The sequence below is a fragment of the Zosterops lateralis genome, assembly GCF_965231275.1.
Source record: "Zosterops lateralis genome assembly, chromosome: 18".
NCBI classification, from domain to species: domain Eukaryota; kingdom Metazoa; phylum Chordata; class Aves; order Passeriformes; family Zosteropidae; genus Zosterops; species Zosterops lateralis.
The window spans coordinates 2,861,721-2,879,728 of record NC_139778.1 but is presented as its reverse complement, the minus strand read 5'-3'; the positions used below and the strand labels follow the sequence as shown (position 1 = coordinate 2,879,728).

The 18,008-nt window shown below is 46.8% G+C and overlaps 1 protein-coding gene across 9 annotated transcripts in view; it reads left to right on the top strand.

The window, feature by feature from the left end:
* PRPSAP1 (phosphoribosyl pyrophosphate synthetase associated protein 1) overlaps positions 1-12,722 on the top strand; it is a 29,300-nt gene extending 16,578 nt beyond the window's left edge. For 8 of the 9 annotated variants that reach the window (XM_083874611.1, XM_083874615.1, XM_083874612.1 and 5 more), the window contains 7 exons: positions 1,891-2,063; positions 2,466-2,581; positions 3,263-3,318; positions 3,822-3,967; positions 9,826-9,896; positions 10,558-10,704; positions 11,312-12,722. In XM_083874611.1, the coding sequence (XP_083730737.1) occupies positions 1,891-2,063; positions 2,466-2,581; positions 3,263-3,318; positions 3,822-3,967; positions 9,826-9,896; positions 10,558-10,704; positions 11,312-11,470 (868 nt within the window). In that variant the 3' untranslated portion in view covers positions 11,471-12,722. Of the gene's footprint in view, positions 1-1,890; positions 2,064-2,465; positions 2,582-3,262; positions 3,319-3,821; positions 3,968-7,463; positions 7,509-9,825; positions 9,897-10,557; positions 10,705-11,311 lie in introns of those variants that run through there. The other variant, XM_083874613.1, reaches the window with a different exon arrangement.
* Positions 12,723-18,008: the final 5,286 nt, after the last annotated feature.

Sequence of the window (18,008 nt, the reverse complement as noted above, 5' to 3'; positions counted from 1 at the left end):
TGCCTTTTGAAGTCCCACTTTCGTTCTGTATCTGCTTTCCATGTGAATATGTGTGCATTTTCAAAGAGCAAGTTGAAAAATAATGATGAAAAATACTAAGTTTCTCAGATGGACTTTAAACAGGCTTTAGTTTGACCACTTTGTTTTTATATGACACTGATAGTAGCATCTTTTTCTTCTCTCACAGCCCCACTGGCACAGCTAAATCACCAAAGGGAAGAAACAGTTCTTTGTTTGCTTGTTGTCCTGTGTGGCAGGGGGCTGTGTTTTATGTAATTCTTGGCTGGGTGCTCCAGAGCCAACAAAGCTTTCTTGTGTGTAAATGGCATTATGTGCAGGGCCAGAGGGACAGCAGAGACCCAGAGCCTCACAAAAGAAGAGGCACAAGTGGAGTTTAATTTCCAGAGGAAGGGAGAGCAGTGGAGAAGTGGAATGGTCAGAGGTTTGTCATGAGTCATGTCTCTGGGCAGTTGGAGAAGCTGTCTCTAGTGGCTGTCTCAGGGCCTGAGCAATGTCTGGGCAGTGTCCAGAAAGCTCTGCAGAGCTTTAGGCTGCTCTGTTTACTCCTCTGCTGCTGTGTGGAGAGAGGGCTCAGCCAGCCCTGCCCTGTCACCGTGGGCTGCACAGCTCAGCCACTCCAGCACTGCCCTCCTGAGCCGGCTGGGGACAGGGTGTGTCACTGGGAGCTCTCCATGCTGGAAACCTCCAGGCAAGGAGAGAGGTCTGTGCTGCAGGGCTGCCTGTCCTGCCATCTGAACCACCTGCTCTTCCATTCCCAAAAGTTCTTGAGTCAGTCTGTGGTGGTGCAGACAGTGTCTCTTGGTGTTGGTCTTAAGAACTAAAGCTGAACTAAGGTCTTAGCCTTTTTTCCCCATCCCAAAATGAATTTAAATGTAGATTAATACACTCCTACTGGGCCACTCCAGTCATTGTGGGAGAGCAAACTGTAAATGGATATTCCAGTCTCATGACCAGTGACAGGACTCAAGGAAACAGCATGAAGCTGAGTCAGGGGAGGTTTAGGTTGATATCAGGAAAAGGTTTTTCACCCAGAGGGTGTTTGAGCACTGGAACAGGCTCCCCAAGGAAGTAGTCACAGCACCAAACCTGTCTGAGCTCAAGCATTTGGGCAACACTCTCAGGGGCAGGATGGGATTGTTGGGGTGTCCTGTACAGTACCAGGAATTGTATTTATGATCCTGATGGAGCCCTTCAAACTCAGCATATTCCATGATTCCTCTGCTAAGATACTTTTTTGTTTGCTTGTTTTTCTTTCAAGAAACAGTCCTTTAGCATTTCCTGTGCAGTTGTTCCTTCCATCTCTAGATAAGCTAAAGATTGTGGAGATGCTGATCTCCACCAAAGTGCTGTATCTGGAGTTTGTACTCCTCCAGTTGCAGTATTTCTTAAGGCAGGAAAAATAACCTGCCTTACACTGTTAAAGAAGAAAAAATACCCTAAGAAATCCAATGTGGCTGAAGTTGTGTTGGCTGCACGTGTGCTGCTTCTTTAAAAGACTATTTTATTTCAAATTACACTGTTTCAAGTGACATTTGTTCCAAACTAAATTCTATACAAAGCCTTTTTTTTGTCAGATGATGGAGGGAAATCATCATACAGCTTATGTTAAAATATGAAATCAAATTCCAGTCCACAGCTCTTGAGTGCTGGTCTCGTGTCCTGTACGTGTAAGAGTTGATTGTAATTTGTTGTGGTGTGGTGGAAAGAGCTGTATGACTGCAGTCTGGGTCTGGCATACATTAGCCTGAGATGTAACATTATTCATTATTTGTGTGGAATTTTGGAGAGGGGTGGTCTGGGTATAAATGGAAAAGGAGTTGCATTGGAAAAACGCCTGCTAATATTTGGAATTGTGTTCAAATCTCCTAGAGATGTGAATACTGCTGTCATGGAGCTGCTGATCATGGCCTATGCACTGAAGACTTCCTGTGCCAGGAACATCATTGGGGTCATCCCTTACTTCCCCTACAGCAAACAGAGCAAAATGAGGAAGAGGGGCTCCATAGTGTGCAAGCTGCTGGCTTCAATGCTTGCCAAGGCAGGTGAGTGTCCTAGGGAGCAGCAGCATGGCAGGCTTGGTGCTGCTGGGCATCCCAGAGGTCATCTGTCCTTCCTTTCTCCTCTTTGATGTGGGGATGTGTTGCTGAGATCTTGAGCCACATTGGGGGAATTAATTTTCATCAGCTTTCTTGTGTTTCTTTGTAACTTGCACCTGGGGAAGTGGCCTAGAAATGTTATAATGAAATAGTGTCAGTGCTGTGGCATCACATGTCTGATCCTCATTATGTCTATAGAACTTTCTGTGTTAACCTGTTTATGATTATTTTATGACATGGCATAATAGACTGAGTAGTAGCTAAAAAAGTCTGGAAAATGGAGGTGTTGAAGGAGCTTCAGCCACATGGGAATATTTTCAATAAATTGTTGTCTTTTTTCCCCCTTAGGTTTAACACACATTATCACTATGGACCTTCATCAAAAGGAAATCCAAGGCTTCTTCAGCTTTCCAGTAGACAACCTGAGAGCATCCCCTTTCTTGCTTCAGTATATACAGGAAGAAGTGAGGTTACTCTAGTTCTATGTATATCAACTTGTCTGAGCTCATTTTAATGTGATGGCAGCATTGGGCCTCTGCTTAAGTAGAGGTGGTGGTGTCAGTCTAGGTCAATCCTGTTAATGAATTCTTTCTCAGGGGGTACCTATTGCATGTTTAATGGAAAGATGTTACACTTCTCTTATTGGGTAGAAACTGAAGTGCAGCACAGGCAGGAGAGGAGCTTGCTCTCTGTGGAGTTAGTGTCATTTGAGAGATGCTACTTGTGCTCCTGCTTCTAATCACCCCTGAAATCCTGTTAAACTGCTTCCCCCCCTCCCTTTGTGCTGTGCTGGATTTCTGACTGCTCTGAATTATTGATAGACTCTGTCTTGGGCTGAGTGTAGGAGTGCTGAGCACAGCAGGGCTGGGAGCAGGGCACGGAGGTTTTATTCTCCATGTGCAAGAGATGATGATCTGCTCCCACATGGTGAGAGCAAGGCTTCCCCATATGGGGAAGGTTAAACTAGGAATACACAAATACTGGTTTGTGTATTGGAAGCAAGTGCAGTTGCCTCTCTAGTTTCTTGTCACAGAATGAAAATTTGGTTCTGGGGAGGAGGGTGGGTGAAATTACTCTGCCATATATCAAACCAGTTACTCCCTAGCAAGATCTTTTTTAATCAATTAACTTTTTATCACATCCAGATTCCAGATTACAGAAATGCAGTTATTGTAGCCAAATCTCCTGGTGCTGCTAAAAGGTAAATGGATGCTTTGCTAGCTGGTTAAAAGTTAATTGGAAAATACCTGAGCTGGTGGAACATACACCAGGGAAAGTATGGGAGGGTGGCAGATGGATTGACAATCTGGTCATAATTCCTTTGTGGCTGGAAATGGGATGGATGTGGTGCAGATAGGCAGCTGAACTTTGTATTCCCACCCCTGTGGGAATAACTCTGGTGGTCTCACTGAAATGCTTCACCTGGGGTCAGACTTGCTGCTGGAGTTTCAGCAGTGCCTGACCATCTCAGAAAGTATTTTGCATGTGGAGGAGCACAGGAGACCCTGAGGTGGAGCCAAGGGGTAGAGTGGGCTTTGGGATATTACTGAGGAATGAAGAGTTACTTCCAATGAAGTTTCCTGCAGAGAAACAGCCACAGAGGTGCAGCCTTTGCTTGCTGTTGGTGTGGGAGAGACTGTCTGTAGTGGGCTGTGAAGCTGCATCAGCCCAGCACCTTCCTGAGGGTCTGTTTTTGTCTTGCAGGGCTCAGTCTTACGCCGAGAGGCTGCGGCTGGGGCTGGCAGTGATCCATGGGGAGGCTCAGTGCACGGAGCAGGACATGGACGACGGGCGTCACTCCCCTCCAATGCTCAAAAATGCAACTGTGCATCCTGGCCTGGAGCTGCCATGTAAGAGCAAGCTTCTCTGCTTACCTTTGGGGGGAAAAAAGAAAAAAGTTTGGTGGGAAATTTCTGTTGGTTTATCTGTGTGGGTGTAACCAACCTAAAGGCAGTTAGACCAGTGGAATTTTTTTTCATGGAAAGACTGATATAAGTGAGTTGTGGGAGAAGTCACAGGGGAAGGTTTTTATTTAACTCCTTGTGGCCATGCAGAGCCATCAGTATTTTCTCGTTGGCTGTTCCTGCTCCATAGTGTTAGACTGACAAACCTCTGATAAAGGTGGTGCTTTTACAGTGTTCAGCAATAGAATTCATTGAGCTGATGAAACAAGGGAGATGTAAAAGTGTAAGTAATGAGATAACAACCACTGAGACAGGCTGTTGGCTCCATTGGGGAGGTGAGGGCTGCTCTTTGCCTTCCCTTCTCTGCAGCCATTGTTACTGCTGGAAATTATCTTCACCTTGGCACCCAGGTGATCATATTCCAATGTCTGTTTTGACAAGGTTTTGAGATTTATGTGACTAGGGTGAATAGGTTCTCCAAGAGTGTTGTTGACCTGCTTCTGGAGCTCTTGCCATTGATTTGGGAGCAGAGACCGAAAGAAAAAGAGGAAGCTTATATTCTGGGAAAATGCCTTCCTCAGGATTGCTTGTATTCCTGCAGCAGTCAAATAACAACAGTGCAATCAAAATCCAGCTCCCTTTTGGGAGGATTTAGCTTTCTAGGCAGGTGGTGGTAGGACAGAAATTGGGAGCAGGAAGGTGGCTGAGAGGTGCCCGTGGGAAAGGCTGCATGTGGCAACACCAGCAGTGGTTTAGGCTACTGATAATCATCTAATCTTTGGAAATTCAGAGAGAACATCCAACCAGTTTATGGGCAGCTTGTGGAGGAGAGGCAAGTAAGACTGGAGGCATTTTACGTCACCCCAGTTGTCTCACTGGAATACAATCAGTTAAACAGTGCTTTTGTTGCTGGTGAAACTCCTCTTGGGCCTTGGGGGGGCAGGTAGGGTTTGGCAATGAAGTTTGGCACTTTATTTTTCTCCTGACAAGGGATTTTTTTATGCCTGGCCAAGAAAGCAGGAATTTGCATGGTTATTCTTCACTTTCTCCTTCCCCTCCTATTCTGGAGGATGCTGTCCTCCAGAATATCAGTAGCTGACATTTGTCTGCTACAGAGGAATTGATGTGATTGTATTTTTATTTCCAGTCATGTCACTTCAAAGAAGCTCAACTGTGGAAGGTTGTGCTGCTGGAGAACCCTGTAAATGGTTGTTCATACAGAAATGTGCCCTTGTCTAGTTTAGTTACAAATCCAATGGAAAGCTGTTTTCAGTCCTCAGCTATCCAAACACGAACTAATTTGCTGTGTATCATCACTTTCTTATTTTATCTCCTGCTGCACAAACTCAGCACTTGACCAATGACCTTCCATCCCAGCAAGCCTAAGGCACAGTGTAAAACAGTCAAGCTGTGGCTTGGCAGCTCTCTGTCATGGGATGGATTGTGGGGCAGACTTGTCCAAAACTCTGAGTAGAACTTGCTTTTCTCTGCAGTTTTCTAACCTGAGAGATACCTGGTTTTAAGTGAGCAGGGTTCTGGAGGTGCAGAGTTCTGAGGTTATCCCTGTCTAAAAGCAGTCTGTGCATTCTGGTTGTGTCACAGTCTCTGCCAGACAGAGGTGAAAGTGTCTGTGTTGACCCTCTCTGCTGTGCCTCATTTCTTGTCCAATTCAGCATCTTCCCACCTCAAATGTCACATAATTCCAAACCCTCATTCAGCTCTCCCTTCCTGGTGGTGAAAGCTCTGAGGGCAGAGTGTGGCAGGGTTCAGCTGTGTGGTTGGTTGTGAAAGGTCAGACACGTGCTGCTGCTGCTCAGAACTCGATGTTCCTGACACCAAAACTGTCCCCAAACCCTCAGAAGTGGTCTGTGAGTCTGCCTGGCTCAGCAACCAAAACTGGGCCTGGCAGGGAGAAGGTTGGGAACATTCCTGGGGAGTGGCTGAGACTTTTTATGGAGCATCCCACTCTGGGCTAGGACCAGATCAGTGTGGAGCATCCCAGCCTTGGCAATTGAAGCTGCAGGCAGTTGTGTTAGAGCCAGGAGAGAGGTGAGAGCTGTGTCTGGGAGCAGCCCCAGAGCCCCACAGCGAGGGCTCGTGCTCTGTGCCATTCTCCGTGGGCTTCCCGGTGAATTGGCCGGGCTCCTGGCATGTCCTGGCATGCACCTTCTCCCCCTGCTCTAGCAGGGATCATGTGCCTCTAATTAATGAGTGCTGGGCAGTGTAATGGCTTATTTATTGTCCTGTGAGTGTGGCCTGATGAGATATTCTGATTCGTAGGGAGCCACAACAGAAAAATGCCAGAGGTGCTTCTAACTGCACTTAAAATGCTGCGCTAGAGTGGCAGCAAGAGCCCACATCACTGCAGCCCCCGAAATCAGAGCCTTGGAGACAGGATGTCACTCCAAGGTTATTCCCTTTGATTGTGTGCTTTTGTGTCTCAGAGCTTGCAGCTGGCTCTGGGCTGTGCCTTAACAAATGCATGGGGACTCTTTGCATGCTTCCTCGAGAAAGAGAGCGGAGCACCATCTGTTAAATTGTTTCAGTGGCTGTGGAATTCAGTACTTTATACTGAGAGATAATGGTCTGCTTGAATCCCAGAGCCCAGCAAACTGCCACAAAGGGAGTTTGGGGGAAAAACTGGAGTGACCATAGGTCTGTTCCTACTTCCCTCCCCCCATCTTGCCTGTGTTTAGGCTGGGCACAGGGATGTTTTCATCCTTCCAAGGTTATCTCTACACAAAACAGTTCATTCTTGAGCAGCCTTTTGCTCCCAGGCTCTGTTGTAAATGCAGCATTATATTTCTTGGTGATTGTCATTTTAATTTGTGCTGTCAGCTCCAAACAGGATTTATTTCAGTGTTTCTTAACCTGCTTTTGACCACTTAATTAAAGCAACATGTTTACACACCTGGGAATGTTCTTTTTTTAGTGCCAGTGATCTTCCCTTTAACATGTGGTACTTGGGTGTATATTATGCACATCTGAATGAAAGTGTTCTTTGATATTCTTGTTTTATAAAATATGGTGGTTGGTCTAGTTTTTTCTCTTTTATTTTTCCTCCTCAGAAGCTACAGATACCACAAGCATCTTTTCTTACTCTTCAGAAAATGTCAGCAGCTCTTTAACCCAAACTTGTACATGATCCAAGAGGTTACACCAGGCAAAAGTACCACCATGGCTTATTTCTGTTACCTTCTTCTGTCTACAAACATAGAGGGTTTGTGTCTGGGAAGAAAATATTCTTTTTTATTTGAATCATTTTTCAAGGCGCCTCCTCACAGGAGTTCTGACTTGCACATCTTGATATGTCCAAAGATTTTGAAGAAGAAACTGGCTGCACTAACCCTTGTGTAGACTCTCATCACCTTGGAGCAGTTAAGATTTGATGTGGTTGTGGGTAGATCTTTGGCTTGCAATTTTTTTTTTCTTTTTTTTGCAGAGAATATTGAACAAGGAAAAGGGAGAACATCTCTTTAAGATCCGGGTAGGTCGACACGTTGCCTACCATTCTTTAAAAATAAACCAAAATTGAAATACAGCTTTTAAAAAACAGACAGAGATGCAAAGCACTGCTAATGTCGCTGGTTGCCATGTTAGCCTTTTAAGCATAGCAAGGAATGTGTCTGCTTCCTTCATGGAGTAGAAGGATACTGATTTGCTGAAACTCCATATCTCTGTGAGTAAAATAGTGCTGAATTTCAGCTGCCCAGGCCTTTTCACCATTTGTGTAGAAAGGTTTCCCCTGACCTGGCTGTTGTAAACAGAGATGGCACTCACCAGTGGATACACAGGAAGGCTGGGATGGCAGCCAGGTGGAATCCTTTTGATACTCCACAGCTCCCACCAGGAGCTCTATCACTGCCCAGACTAGATAGTAAACTCATAACTAATCTAAGCAGGTCAGTAGTTCCTGTAAGTGAAATTTATGATCTGCTTATCTCTCGTGGTGCTTAATCTTCATAATTACAAATAATCTTCCTTCTCATTCGAATATTTTTTCCTTCAGGATTTAGATGTGATTTTGCATTTTATAGGAGATTCAGAAATAACCATGCAAGGGAGGGTGAGGAATCTGTGCCATGAAGAGCTGTTGATTAATTCAGTCCAAGATAGCTGTGACTTTAACTGCAAAACCTGGCAGTGAGTGATGGGACTTTGGGCAAAACAGAACTACTGGACACCTTTTATACAGTTTCCACAGGTTTATGGAAATCCAGCCTGTGGAGTTGGTCATGGATATGAAGAACAGCTCTACACAAGAATCTTCGAAGTTGTGGTCCTTATAATTGCTTTCATCATATCCATCAGTGTGACTCATTCACCCAGTTGTGCTTGCACTCTAAGCATTCCCAGGCACTGATGAGATATGGGAATAGTACTGGATCATCCTGCTGTGCAGGATGGGGAGGTCAATGTAAGACTTTTTTGGTGAGGAGTGCAGAGAACAATATTCAGACAGGCTTTTTGGTGGGCAATGGCTTGTGTTCTCCTGCTGCTCAGGTATTACATTGAAGTGGATTATCCTAAAAGAGAAAAATCTTCCTGTATCTGAACTTCTTGAGGCACTTGAGAAGCCTCTGTGGCTGGAATCCCTGCAAGACCTGAGCTTAAAAAAGGAGGGACACCAAATGCCTTGGTAGGACACTTTGCACTCACTGTGGAGAGTATAAAATAGGGGTGTGGAGGTGGGCCAGGTAAGTGTTACAAAATACTGGAAGTGCCTCTTGGCTTCAGTGGTTAGATCAGCCCAGAATGTCACCTGTTGACACATCTGCCCACCACAGTCCTTTCCACGCTGGAAGTTTTTGTACCAGCACCCCATGGCAAGTGAAAGGTTTGGCAGATGGACAGCAAGTCTCTGGCCTGTACTGGAGGTTGGTTACTGTTTGGTGTAAGTCTGAAGGCTGGGAAACATCTGTGCATCTTAGTTCAGATCTCTGGTATTTTTATGATGCTGCTGGAATTTTCACAGCTGGAATTTTGGTTTTGCATGAATCTTGTCAGTGCAAAAGTAGTGTGAGGAGGGAATGGAACCTTATTTCCCAGTACATCTCTTCACTGTGTGCCAGGTAGCACAGCTTGTCAGTGTATCCTTTGATCCAATTGCTGGTTGCACTGAGCTTGTTGAACTGAGTTTCAGCTGGATTTTGTCCTACTCTTTCCATTAATCCACTTAAAATATAATCAGCGAATTTGCTTCTACAAACTTCCTTAAGCTTTCTTTGCCTGAGCAGGTGGTATTAAGGTTCTTACACCCTCTCAAAGACCCCTCTGTGTTTGATGATGGGAGAAAGCAAATGAACTGCCAGTGCAAGTCTCTGATCCTATAGATGATTTACGGAGTCCAAGAGATGAAAAGTTGCACCTTGTAAAGCACCTGCCCTTTGAGAGGTGCTGCTTGGAAAAGCCCATTTGTTATTCCCAGTCATGGAATGGACCTTTTTTCAAGTCCTGTGCTGGAGCACAGAGAAGGTCGCTGATATTGTCCATAAACCAAGTGCTGATTTGTAACTCTCCTTGCACAGGGGTCTATTAGAGTTGGAATTGCTTTCTGTTTCTGAGGTCAGTACAAAATCCCCACAGAAACAGGATTTTCTCTTTATGCAGCAGTGCTGTTTATTTGAGGAGAAAAATTATGGTTAAATGAGGGTTTCTCACTTAGGTGGGTGTCAGGATCATGTAAAGCGTATCTGTGTCTGCATCAATGTAAATGTTTAATGATTCGGCCTCTTGTGTGATGGAACTGTTGGGGTTTACTCAAGCCTGACTCACCTGGATTCTTCTTTTCCCTTTTTCTTTAGTGATGATGGCCAAGGAGAAACCACCAATAACTGTGGTTGGAGACGTTGGAGGAAGAATTGCCATCATTGTGGTATGAGTGTGAGGGGAACAGGTGGGGGGGCTTCCTCACAGCATCTTTGCTTCAGCTGCTCTATCCCTGAGAGTCAGAGAGATGGCTGGTATAGGAGTGGGAACGTGTTCTTTAGACACTGTTTTCTGCAGTAGTTCTGGTGACTTCAGTTATTTCAACTTTCTGTTGAAAACCATTTGCAACTTCAGCCGTTTAAGCCCTAAAATCTCCTTGCTGCCTTGATCCTGAGTGTCAGATGTCTGCAAGTAATGAATAAATCCAGGGCACACAGATAAAACTCATGAAGTGTTAAAAAACCCCAAACAAACAAAAATCTTGCCAAGCCTCTCTTACTATGCTGCAGTGTAAGTAATCAACATGCAGCTCCTACCCCATGAAAAAATACGCCTTGCTCATGATAAACTGCCAGTGCATGTGCAGGGACTAATTTGTTTCCAAGACACAACATTTGTTCCCCACACTAGCAAAAGGGTCATTAAACCAGGGAAATAGCATTCACAGATTAGTCATGCATGTGGCCGTCCTCATCAGCAGCTGAAGTAGACAGGGATTCTATTTTTCATTTGTGTGCATGGCCAAAGCTGCAGTACCCTGCAGATCCACTCCTGCCTTGCAGGCCCTGTAAACTTCTGGTTTTGATGTTATTTCTGTTTCTGCTCAGGATGACATCATCGATGATGTGGAAAGCTTTGTAGCTGCTGCAGAGATCCTGAAAGAGCGTGGAGCCTACAAGATTTTTGTGATGGCTACTCATGGGCTCCTGTCAGCAGATGCTCCCCGTCTCATAGAGGAATCCTCCATTGATGAGGTGAGTCTGCTCTCTCCTCTCCAGGCTGCAGAGGAGGGGCTGGCACCAAACCTCAGAAATTGATGTCCTTCCCAAGGCACGTAGCTCATGTCTGGAATTACTCATTTAATCAGGTGCTTTCAGTTAGCCGGTTCTTCACCGGAACAAAAAAAAAAAGTGTGTGTGTGATTAATACTTGCTCAGATCAGATCTACCTCTCTGAGTGTGTTTTCTCCCTAATGCAAATATTAGTCATCCCTGCCTGGACACTTCCCTCCCAGCAGCTGGGGCTATGTGGCTGCCATCTCACTGTGCAGCCCCTCTCCCCCAGCTGGTCAGGGGCTGCTGGTACATGAAGAGGACAGGATTTCAAACCTTAGTAGTAGATCCTGTGATCTGAATGGACCCATCAGCCTGTTGGAGGGTCCTGGTTATGTTAGTCCCCTCAACAGACTGTTTACAGCAGGGAGACCAATTATTTTAATATTTTTTCCTGATATGTAAGGATTTCTCCCCCTGAACTGTGAAACAGCAGTACACATCCCTCCTGGAGTCAATCCAGGATGGCTGCTCAGGGAGAGTGAATGTTCCAGCAGCACAACTTCCTTTTCTTTCTTGTCCTCCATAGGTGGTAGTGACCAACACTGTTCCTCACGAGGTGCAGAAGCTGCAGTGCCCCAAGATAAAGACTGTGGATATCAGTTTGATCCTGTCAGAAGCAATCCGGCGGATCCACAACGGCGAGTCCATGGCCTATCTCTTCCGCAACATCACTGTCGACGACTAGAGCTGAGCCTGCCCCCGTCCTGGATTCCACCAGAGAAGGAAATCTGCATGGAAAGGCAATACCATAAAACATAGGCATAACACAACTGTTTATTTTTGTAGGAGTGTTGAGGTTTTCAGGGTCTTGAGCCATGAGATCTAATAGAAAAAAAATCAACCTGACCAGCACTTTACAAGTGAATAGAAGGGGCCACTGGCAGTGAGGGGGATTACCTTAATTAAGAGAGATGGAGAAATGAGGTGGTGTTGAGTTTTTAAGTTTCTTTAATGATTTTTTTTTTTTTTTTTTAGTGTGTTCTCCCTTGCCTTGTAGGGGTGGAAAGAAAAGCTAAACAGAAGTAGCTGTCAGCTTGTGAGGAGGGAAAAAAAACTGGTTCATTGCTGTGTGGGCAACGAGAGCAGCCTTTGGTGTTGTTTCTGCCTGTATCTTGCCCCAGAGCATGGAAGGGAACGTTCAGGCTGTGCTGCTGGCAGAGCTGAGCCAACAGCAGCTCTGTGCCAGCTCAGTGGCCTCTCCTCTCCTGCACAGCAGAGCAGGGACTTTCATCAAAACTAAGTTAGCGGAACATCCTGAAAGGACAGCTTAGGGCAAACCCATTGGCAGGGCTGCTCCCATCCCTGGGTCAGGGAGCTGGGAACAGGCTCACGTGTGTGTCCCAGCAGAGCAGGAAATGCTAGTTAATGTGTTGGCCTTTTCATTTTGCGAGCTTTGGATCGTTACTGCTCTTCAGTGACGAGTCACGTGAGGGTCTTGGTCCTCACTGGGACACTTGTCTGCACTGCAAAACCAGGCACGAATTTTGGAGTTGCCTGGGGCTGAGTTTGTGGCAGAGTCTTGTGGGGAAGGGAAGTTGGAACAATATCTGCTTCTAATGCAGCTGTGCTCTCCAAAACACTAACACTGAACCTGCAATAAAAAGTGTAAGATTTTTCAGCTTTGGTGAATCCTGTGCCCTCTGAAGAGCTGCTGTATGTATTCAGCGGGGCTGTTGCTGTAACAAGGCTCACTTGGCAGCTTGCAGCCTTCTTCCACAGGGAAGTAGGACTGGCTCCTTCCTTGAGTGATACTAATTTTTGGGTGGAGGGGACACTTGAGGAAGCAGCAGAAGGTGCATGTGGAGGGCTTTGTCTCCAGCATAATATAAGGATAAACTCCCTGAAACTGATCCTTCCCCTTGATGAGACAAACACACTCCAGAAAAACCTACACCACTGGTCTGCTGATGTGAGAAATAAATAAAAGGAAACTTTTAGTTGTTTAGTTTTGGTTTTCCTTATTCTATACCCTTCTATTCCACTCCAACATCTAAAATGTGCCAAAGGGCCAGCAGTGACTAAGCAGGACAAGCTTGAACACCAGGCAAAACAAATGGACCTCAGCATGGACTGCTTGGACCACCTTCAATATCCAGCATGGATTAAACCTCCACACCAAATTCCATGAGGGATGTGCAGGACTGGATGAGGTATCAAGGCTGTTGATGGGTTTTCCTGCATTTTCAAACCACCACAGACAAACCTCAGCTGTACTCTGTGACCACAGCCTGGCTCCTCAGCCTGGAGGGGTAACATGATGTTGTACTGCAAGTATTGAATGGATCATCTGGAGCTGTGGATTCCTTGCAGATGTCTGTGCCCCCTTCCTTCTGAATCAGTGCTGGACAATGTTCTTCATTCTTGGAGCCAGTGTTAAAAGTGTGAGCAGTATTGCTGTTCTCTCCCCTTCAAAGTTCTTGTCAGACCTATCATGAGCAAGGTTGGGGCTCACTGAGGGTTGTTGCCCCATTCAGGCTTCTGCCTGGCTGTATTTGGGTACAAACCATGGAATCACAGCACCAGTGAGCAGAGGGTCGTCCTGTCTGCCCTGGGCCATTTTCCTGAGTGAATTTTTTATGGTTGCTTAAAGAATCACCAGCAAAGGTATTGGCAAAAGCGGGTTTAGTATAGGAGTGAAAGTTCCACAAAGTTGTTGGCAGGGTTTACTCTACTACTTACTATGTGGTAAAAGCAAACTAAAATCTAAAACCAATCCATCTAAACCCACAATCAATCCAAAAATTATCTACATTGAGGCTGGGGAGGGGGGAAGGGTAAGGACAGGAAAGGGCAAGGAGAAAAAGGAAACACAAGATGAGTCATGGGGCTCAGAGTAGACCACCTTGCAAAACTGAGCCCCAGAATTGACCAACAGTTTAGGCCCAAAGATAACAGCACTTAACAGCATGAGGTGTTAAGCTATTCCTTATGCTGAAATTAAACAATTTAACAATTTCATACAGCATTTACTTAAAAATCTAAAATACTTAAGAATCTAGGAGAGCAACATCCATAGTATATTTGCTGTAGTGCATTCCCCCTCACACACAGACCTGAAGGAGCATGTACAAAGTATCTCTAAAAAATTCTCCTTGAGCCCCTGGAAATACTCAAAATGGATGTCTTTGCATCTTCTCAACAGGCAAAGGATTGAGCCTCGAGGAATGATCATAATTCCTTTCCATCCTGGCCACAATTCAGATCAGCAGCTTTCTTTAAAAGTTTGGTAACAAAAATGTTGTTCCACTTGGGTTGTTGTTCAGGCAAGAAAAATAATTTTCCAAGGCTGTTTGTTAAAAAAACAGGAGCTTGTTAGACAGCACAAGCTCCTGGGAGCAGACAGTGTTTCTGATAAGACTGAGAGTTGCTCAGCCCAGGTGCTGTTCTCAAGGCCAAGGCCTAAAAAGCATTTCTCAGATCATAGTGCAGCTCAAGATCTGGGGGGAGGCATCACCAGACTCTTCCCTGTGGCTAAAAACAACTTCTCTTGCTCCACAGAGTGGCCATGTGGTCATCTCTTGCCTCTGTGCCTATAAATAGGGATTTAATATGTCCAATTTAAAAAAAAAAGTGAGAAATTTTGATCAGGTTAGTTAAATACTCTTGATTTTTAAGACATGTGTGGGAACAATATTATGGATGTAAGGACATCTGTGGGACAGTGTTACCTGTCTAGCTAATACAAACACTCCAACATATAGAACACTACAGTGCATTGTCCTGGACAACACTAAGCATAAAATGACAGAAATCAGCAAAATTACAGCAGGATTCAACATTGGATCTGGAATTCTGGATCTGGAATTGCAGTGGGTGACCACCCAAACAGAATCCCACCAGTGGTGTTCTCCATTTCTCATCATGTGATGTATCTCTTCTGTATTTGATGAACAGTGATTTCAGCTCTGTGTCCATTACTTCAGACACTTTCTAGCAATCAACACAGCTTGTCATGGTGCAGTAATTTTTCCACCAGTGCAAGGTTCATTCCAGTGGTGTGAGCAGGAAATCTTGCTGGGATGTGTAGGTAGATTGTAACAATTCATGGGTTGTGACAGAACTGAATAGTTGAAGTTGTATCCCCTAATTCTGGAGAAAACTACAAACCCAAATGTTTGAGTGATGACTTATTTCTATAGTGGTCTCCATGGAATCACAAATAGTTCTTATTCTTCCTAATGTATATAAGTACAGTTTGAAGCATTTCAGCAGGATGTATTTCAAAATGACAAACATTTTGTTCAGTGCCAAGACAAATGTCTTGGGCATTAGTGGTGTTACTTTCACAAATAAATTCCTGTTGTTCCTGTACAACACACACATCAACAGTGACAGCTTGCTATTTGTTCCCATTTTGTTGGGCCCATACTCTGTGTTGTATTGGAAATAATTCCATGGTGATTTAACCCAAGTGCAGTGGTTGGGTATATAGGGTTTACCAAAGCACTGTGTCTTGTTAAAGCAAAAGCTATGGCTTTACTGTTGGTAGGGTCAAAAGTGAAGTTAACTAGATGCCACCAAGGTTGAAATTCTCATTAAAATTTGTTTGCATTATGCCTGATTATCTTTTACATTTCAGTGGTCAAGGTACTTCTATAGTTTTTCCCTATGGTTGCTGCTGCAGTAAATTGTCTCCACCACTGAGCTTGGATGCAGCTGTAGACAGGGAGAGATGCAGGCTCCAGAATGAGGAGGAGAGTGAAGAGGGAGGAGCCTGCCGGCTGTGCCCATCTTGCTCCATCTCCTGCCACCACCTCCCAGGTGGGATGCTTGGACATCTGGGCCTGTGGGATCTGCCTGCCCAGGAGAGCAGGGAATTGTGACAAGTCCCTGTGGTTCCCACCCCGTTAGACATAGAGAAGATAAGGAAGAAAGTGGAAACCAGTGAAAAAGACATCACCAACGCAGAAGCTCTCCCCAGCCCCTCTGGGTGCTCCCCCTGAGCCACCCCCTCCTTTGGGATCTGCATCCCTCATGCTTTTGGGGAGCTGCTGCCCCTTGGCTGCTGAGGATGTGCTGAAGGCCAAGCCCTGCCACTGCCCTGTGCCAGCCTGGCTGGGCCCTGAGCTGCCCTGGCTCTGTGCAGACCACGGTGGGGGCAAAGGACCTGGTCACCAGAGAGTCTGCCCTGGGGCTCACCTCCATCCTCCTCTCTGAGGTTAGGGCTCTGTGCCAGGACATCCACAAGGAGACTTGAAGTTGGAGCACATGGCAGAGAACAGCTGGACCATCCTGCAGGTCCTGTTGGTTGCTGGAACCAGGACATCACCAGCAGTGGGAGACAATGGGGACATTCCATGTAGGGCTGAGCTATTGCTGTGTAACAATGGGTGTTCTTTGCCAGGGCAGGGGAACACTCTAAACAGGGACACATGTAGCACAGGCTCCAGAACAAGGAAGGAGGAGAGCTGGCTGAGGGGGAGGAGGAGGAGGAGACCAAAGAGAAAGGATCCTGCTGGCTGTTCACCTCTTCCTCTTCCTCCTTCTACCACCTCCTGCCACCACCTCCCACCCTACCTGCTCCTCTCTGGAGCAATAGCACCAGAGGCTCCTGTTCATGGCAGTTCTGTGCTTTAGGACAGATCAGCAGCAATGGCACCCATCACTTTGGGCCAGATGCTGGAGATTGCCCTCGGGTCATCAAGAGATGGATTGGTTGAGTTCGAGCAGCTGCACAACCTCCTGAACGGGTTGCTTTTACACCTGGGCCTGCGGGATCTGCTTGTCCAGGAGAATGGGGAACCACTGGAGGGGGCCGAGGAAAGCCCTTTCGCTTTCCTTAAGGATTTAAAGCAGAGACTGGAAGCCAATGAAAAGGAACTCGCAGAGGTAGAGGCTCTTCCCAGCCCCCGGGTGCTCCCCCCAAGCCACCCCCTCCTCTGGTGTCTGACCCTCCTCATGCTGCTGGGGAGCTGCTGCTGAAGATGTGCTGAAGGCACAGGCCAGGCCCTGCACAGCTCTGTGCACACCATGGTGGGTGTAAAGGACCTGGGCCACAGGGCCCCTGCCCTGGGGTTCACGCTGCCTTCCCCCTCTCCTAGTACCGCACACTTTGCCAGGAGCTCCGTTCAGAGGTTACCGAGATGAAGGCGGAGCAGTCCCGCATAGCAGAGGACATGCAGAAGATCATGGATAATATTGACGTGGTGAGCTGCCAGTGGTGCCCTCGGGAGCTGCCCCTCACTGCACTGCCCTGCTGCCCCTGCCCTGCAGCCCTTGGAGGCTCCCAGTGTGAAAGGCACCAGAAGGGATGAGTCAGAAGGGTGTCCTAAGAGCAGAATGTGGGTGCCCATCCCAACCCACCTGGAGCCCCCCTCTTTCCTTCTGCCAGCACTGCCCTGGGGAGGGCAGAAGGGCACCACTGCCCCCAGGTCAGGCTGGGTGTAGAGGTCACTGCCTCCCTCAGACAAGGCTGCTGAGGCATTTGTATACTAAAAAGCCATCAATAAAAAGTAACCTGGGTGCTGGGAAGGTGGGAAGACAGACATCCACCTGTGAAATACAGCCACAGCCACTTGGCATAGCCCTGCCCAGGATCCCTCTGTCTGGTGTCCAAGTTAATTTGCAAATGTCCCTTTTAAATCTTACTCCTGTGTTCTGACTCCTGTCCCTGTCCTCACCCTACTGCAGGAAAATTTCAAGAGCATGATGGAAGACCTCCGTAAGCAGCTGTTGGAGTCTGTCTTGGTACGTCCTTGAGCACACCCAGGGCCTGCTCCAGGGCAGGGTCCCCCTACATCAGGGCATGGTCCTCAGAAGTTCTTGGGGGGGCCAACACTCCTCTGGATCCCATCCTTCCCCCAGTTACACAGATGGATCTGATACCTTCCTTCCCCCCCAAAAAAAAAAAAGTCTGGAAAAGAGGCTGATGCTCTCCCCAGCCCCAGAGGAGGTGAGGTGCATGATGTGCTGGGATATGCTGGAAGACTTCCTGGTGGGCAGGAAAGCAGGAGAAGGAGAAGAGGAGGCCAAGGTCTGGCAGTGAAGCGGGATCGCAGCCCCCTCCGCCTCCAGCCACTGTGCAGGCCAGCGCCCCTCCCGAGGCTGCTCAGGACTCCTCTTCCCTCTGCATCCCACCGGGAGAAGGACCTGGCATAGCCTGAGCCAGGGCAGCTCCTCAGCTGGCCTAATGTGTGCTCCCAGCTTGTCTTCTGCTCAGAAAAGGGCCATGTTCAGGGTGGTGGGAGAAAGAGCAGGAGCTGGTACCTCCCTGGGGCCAGGCT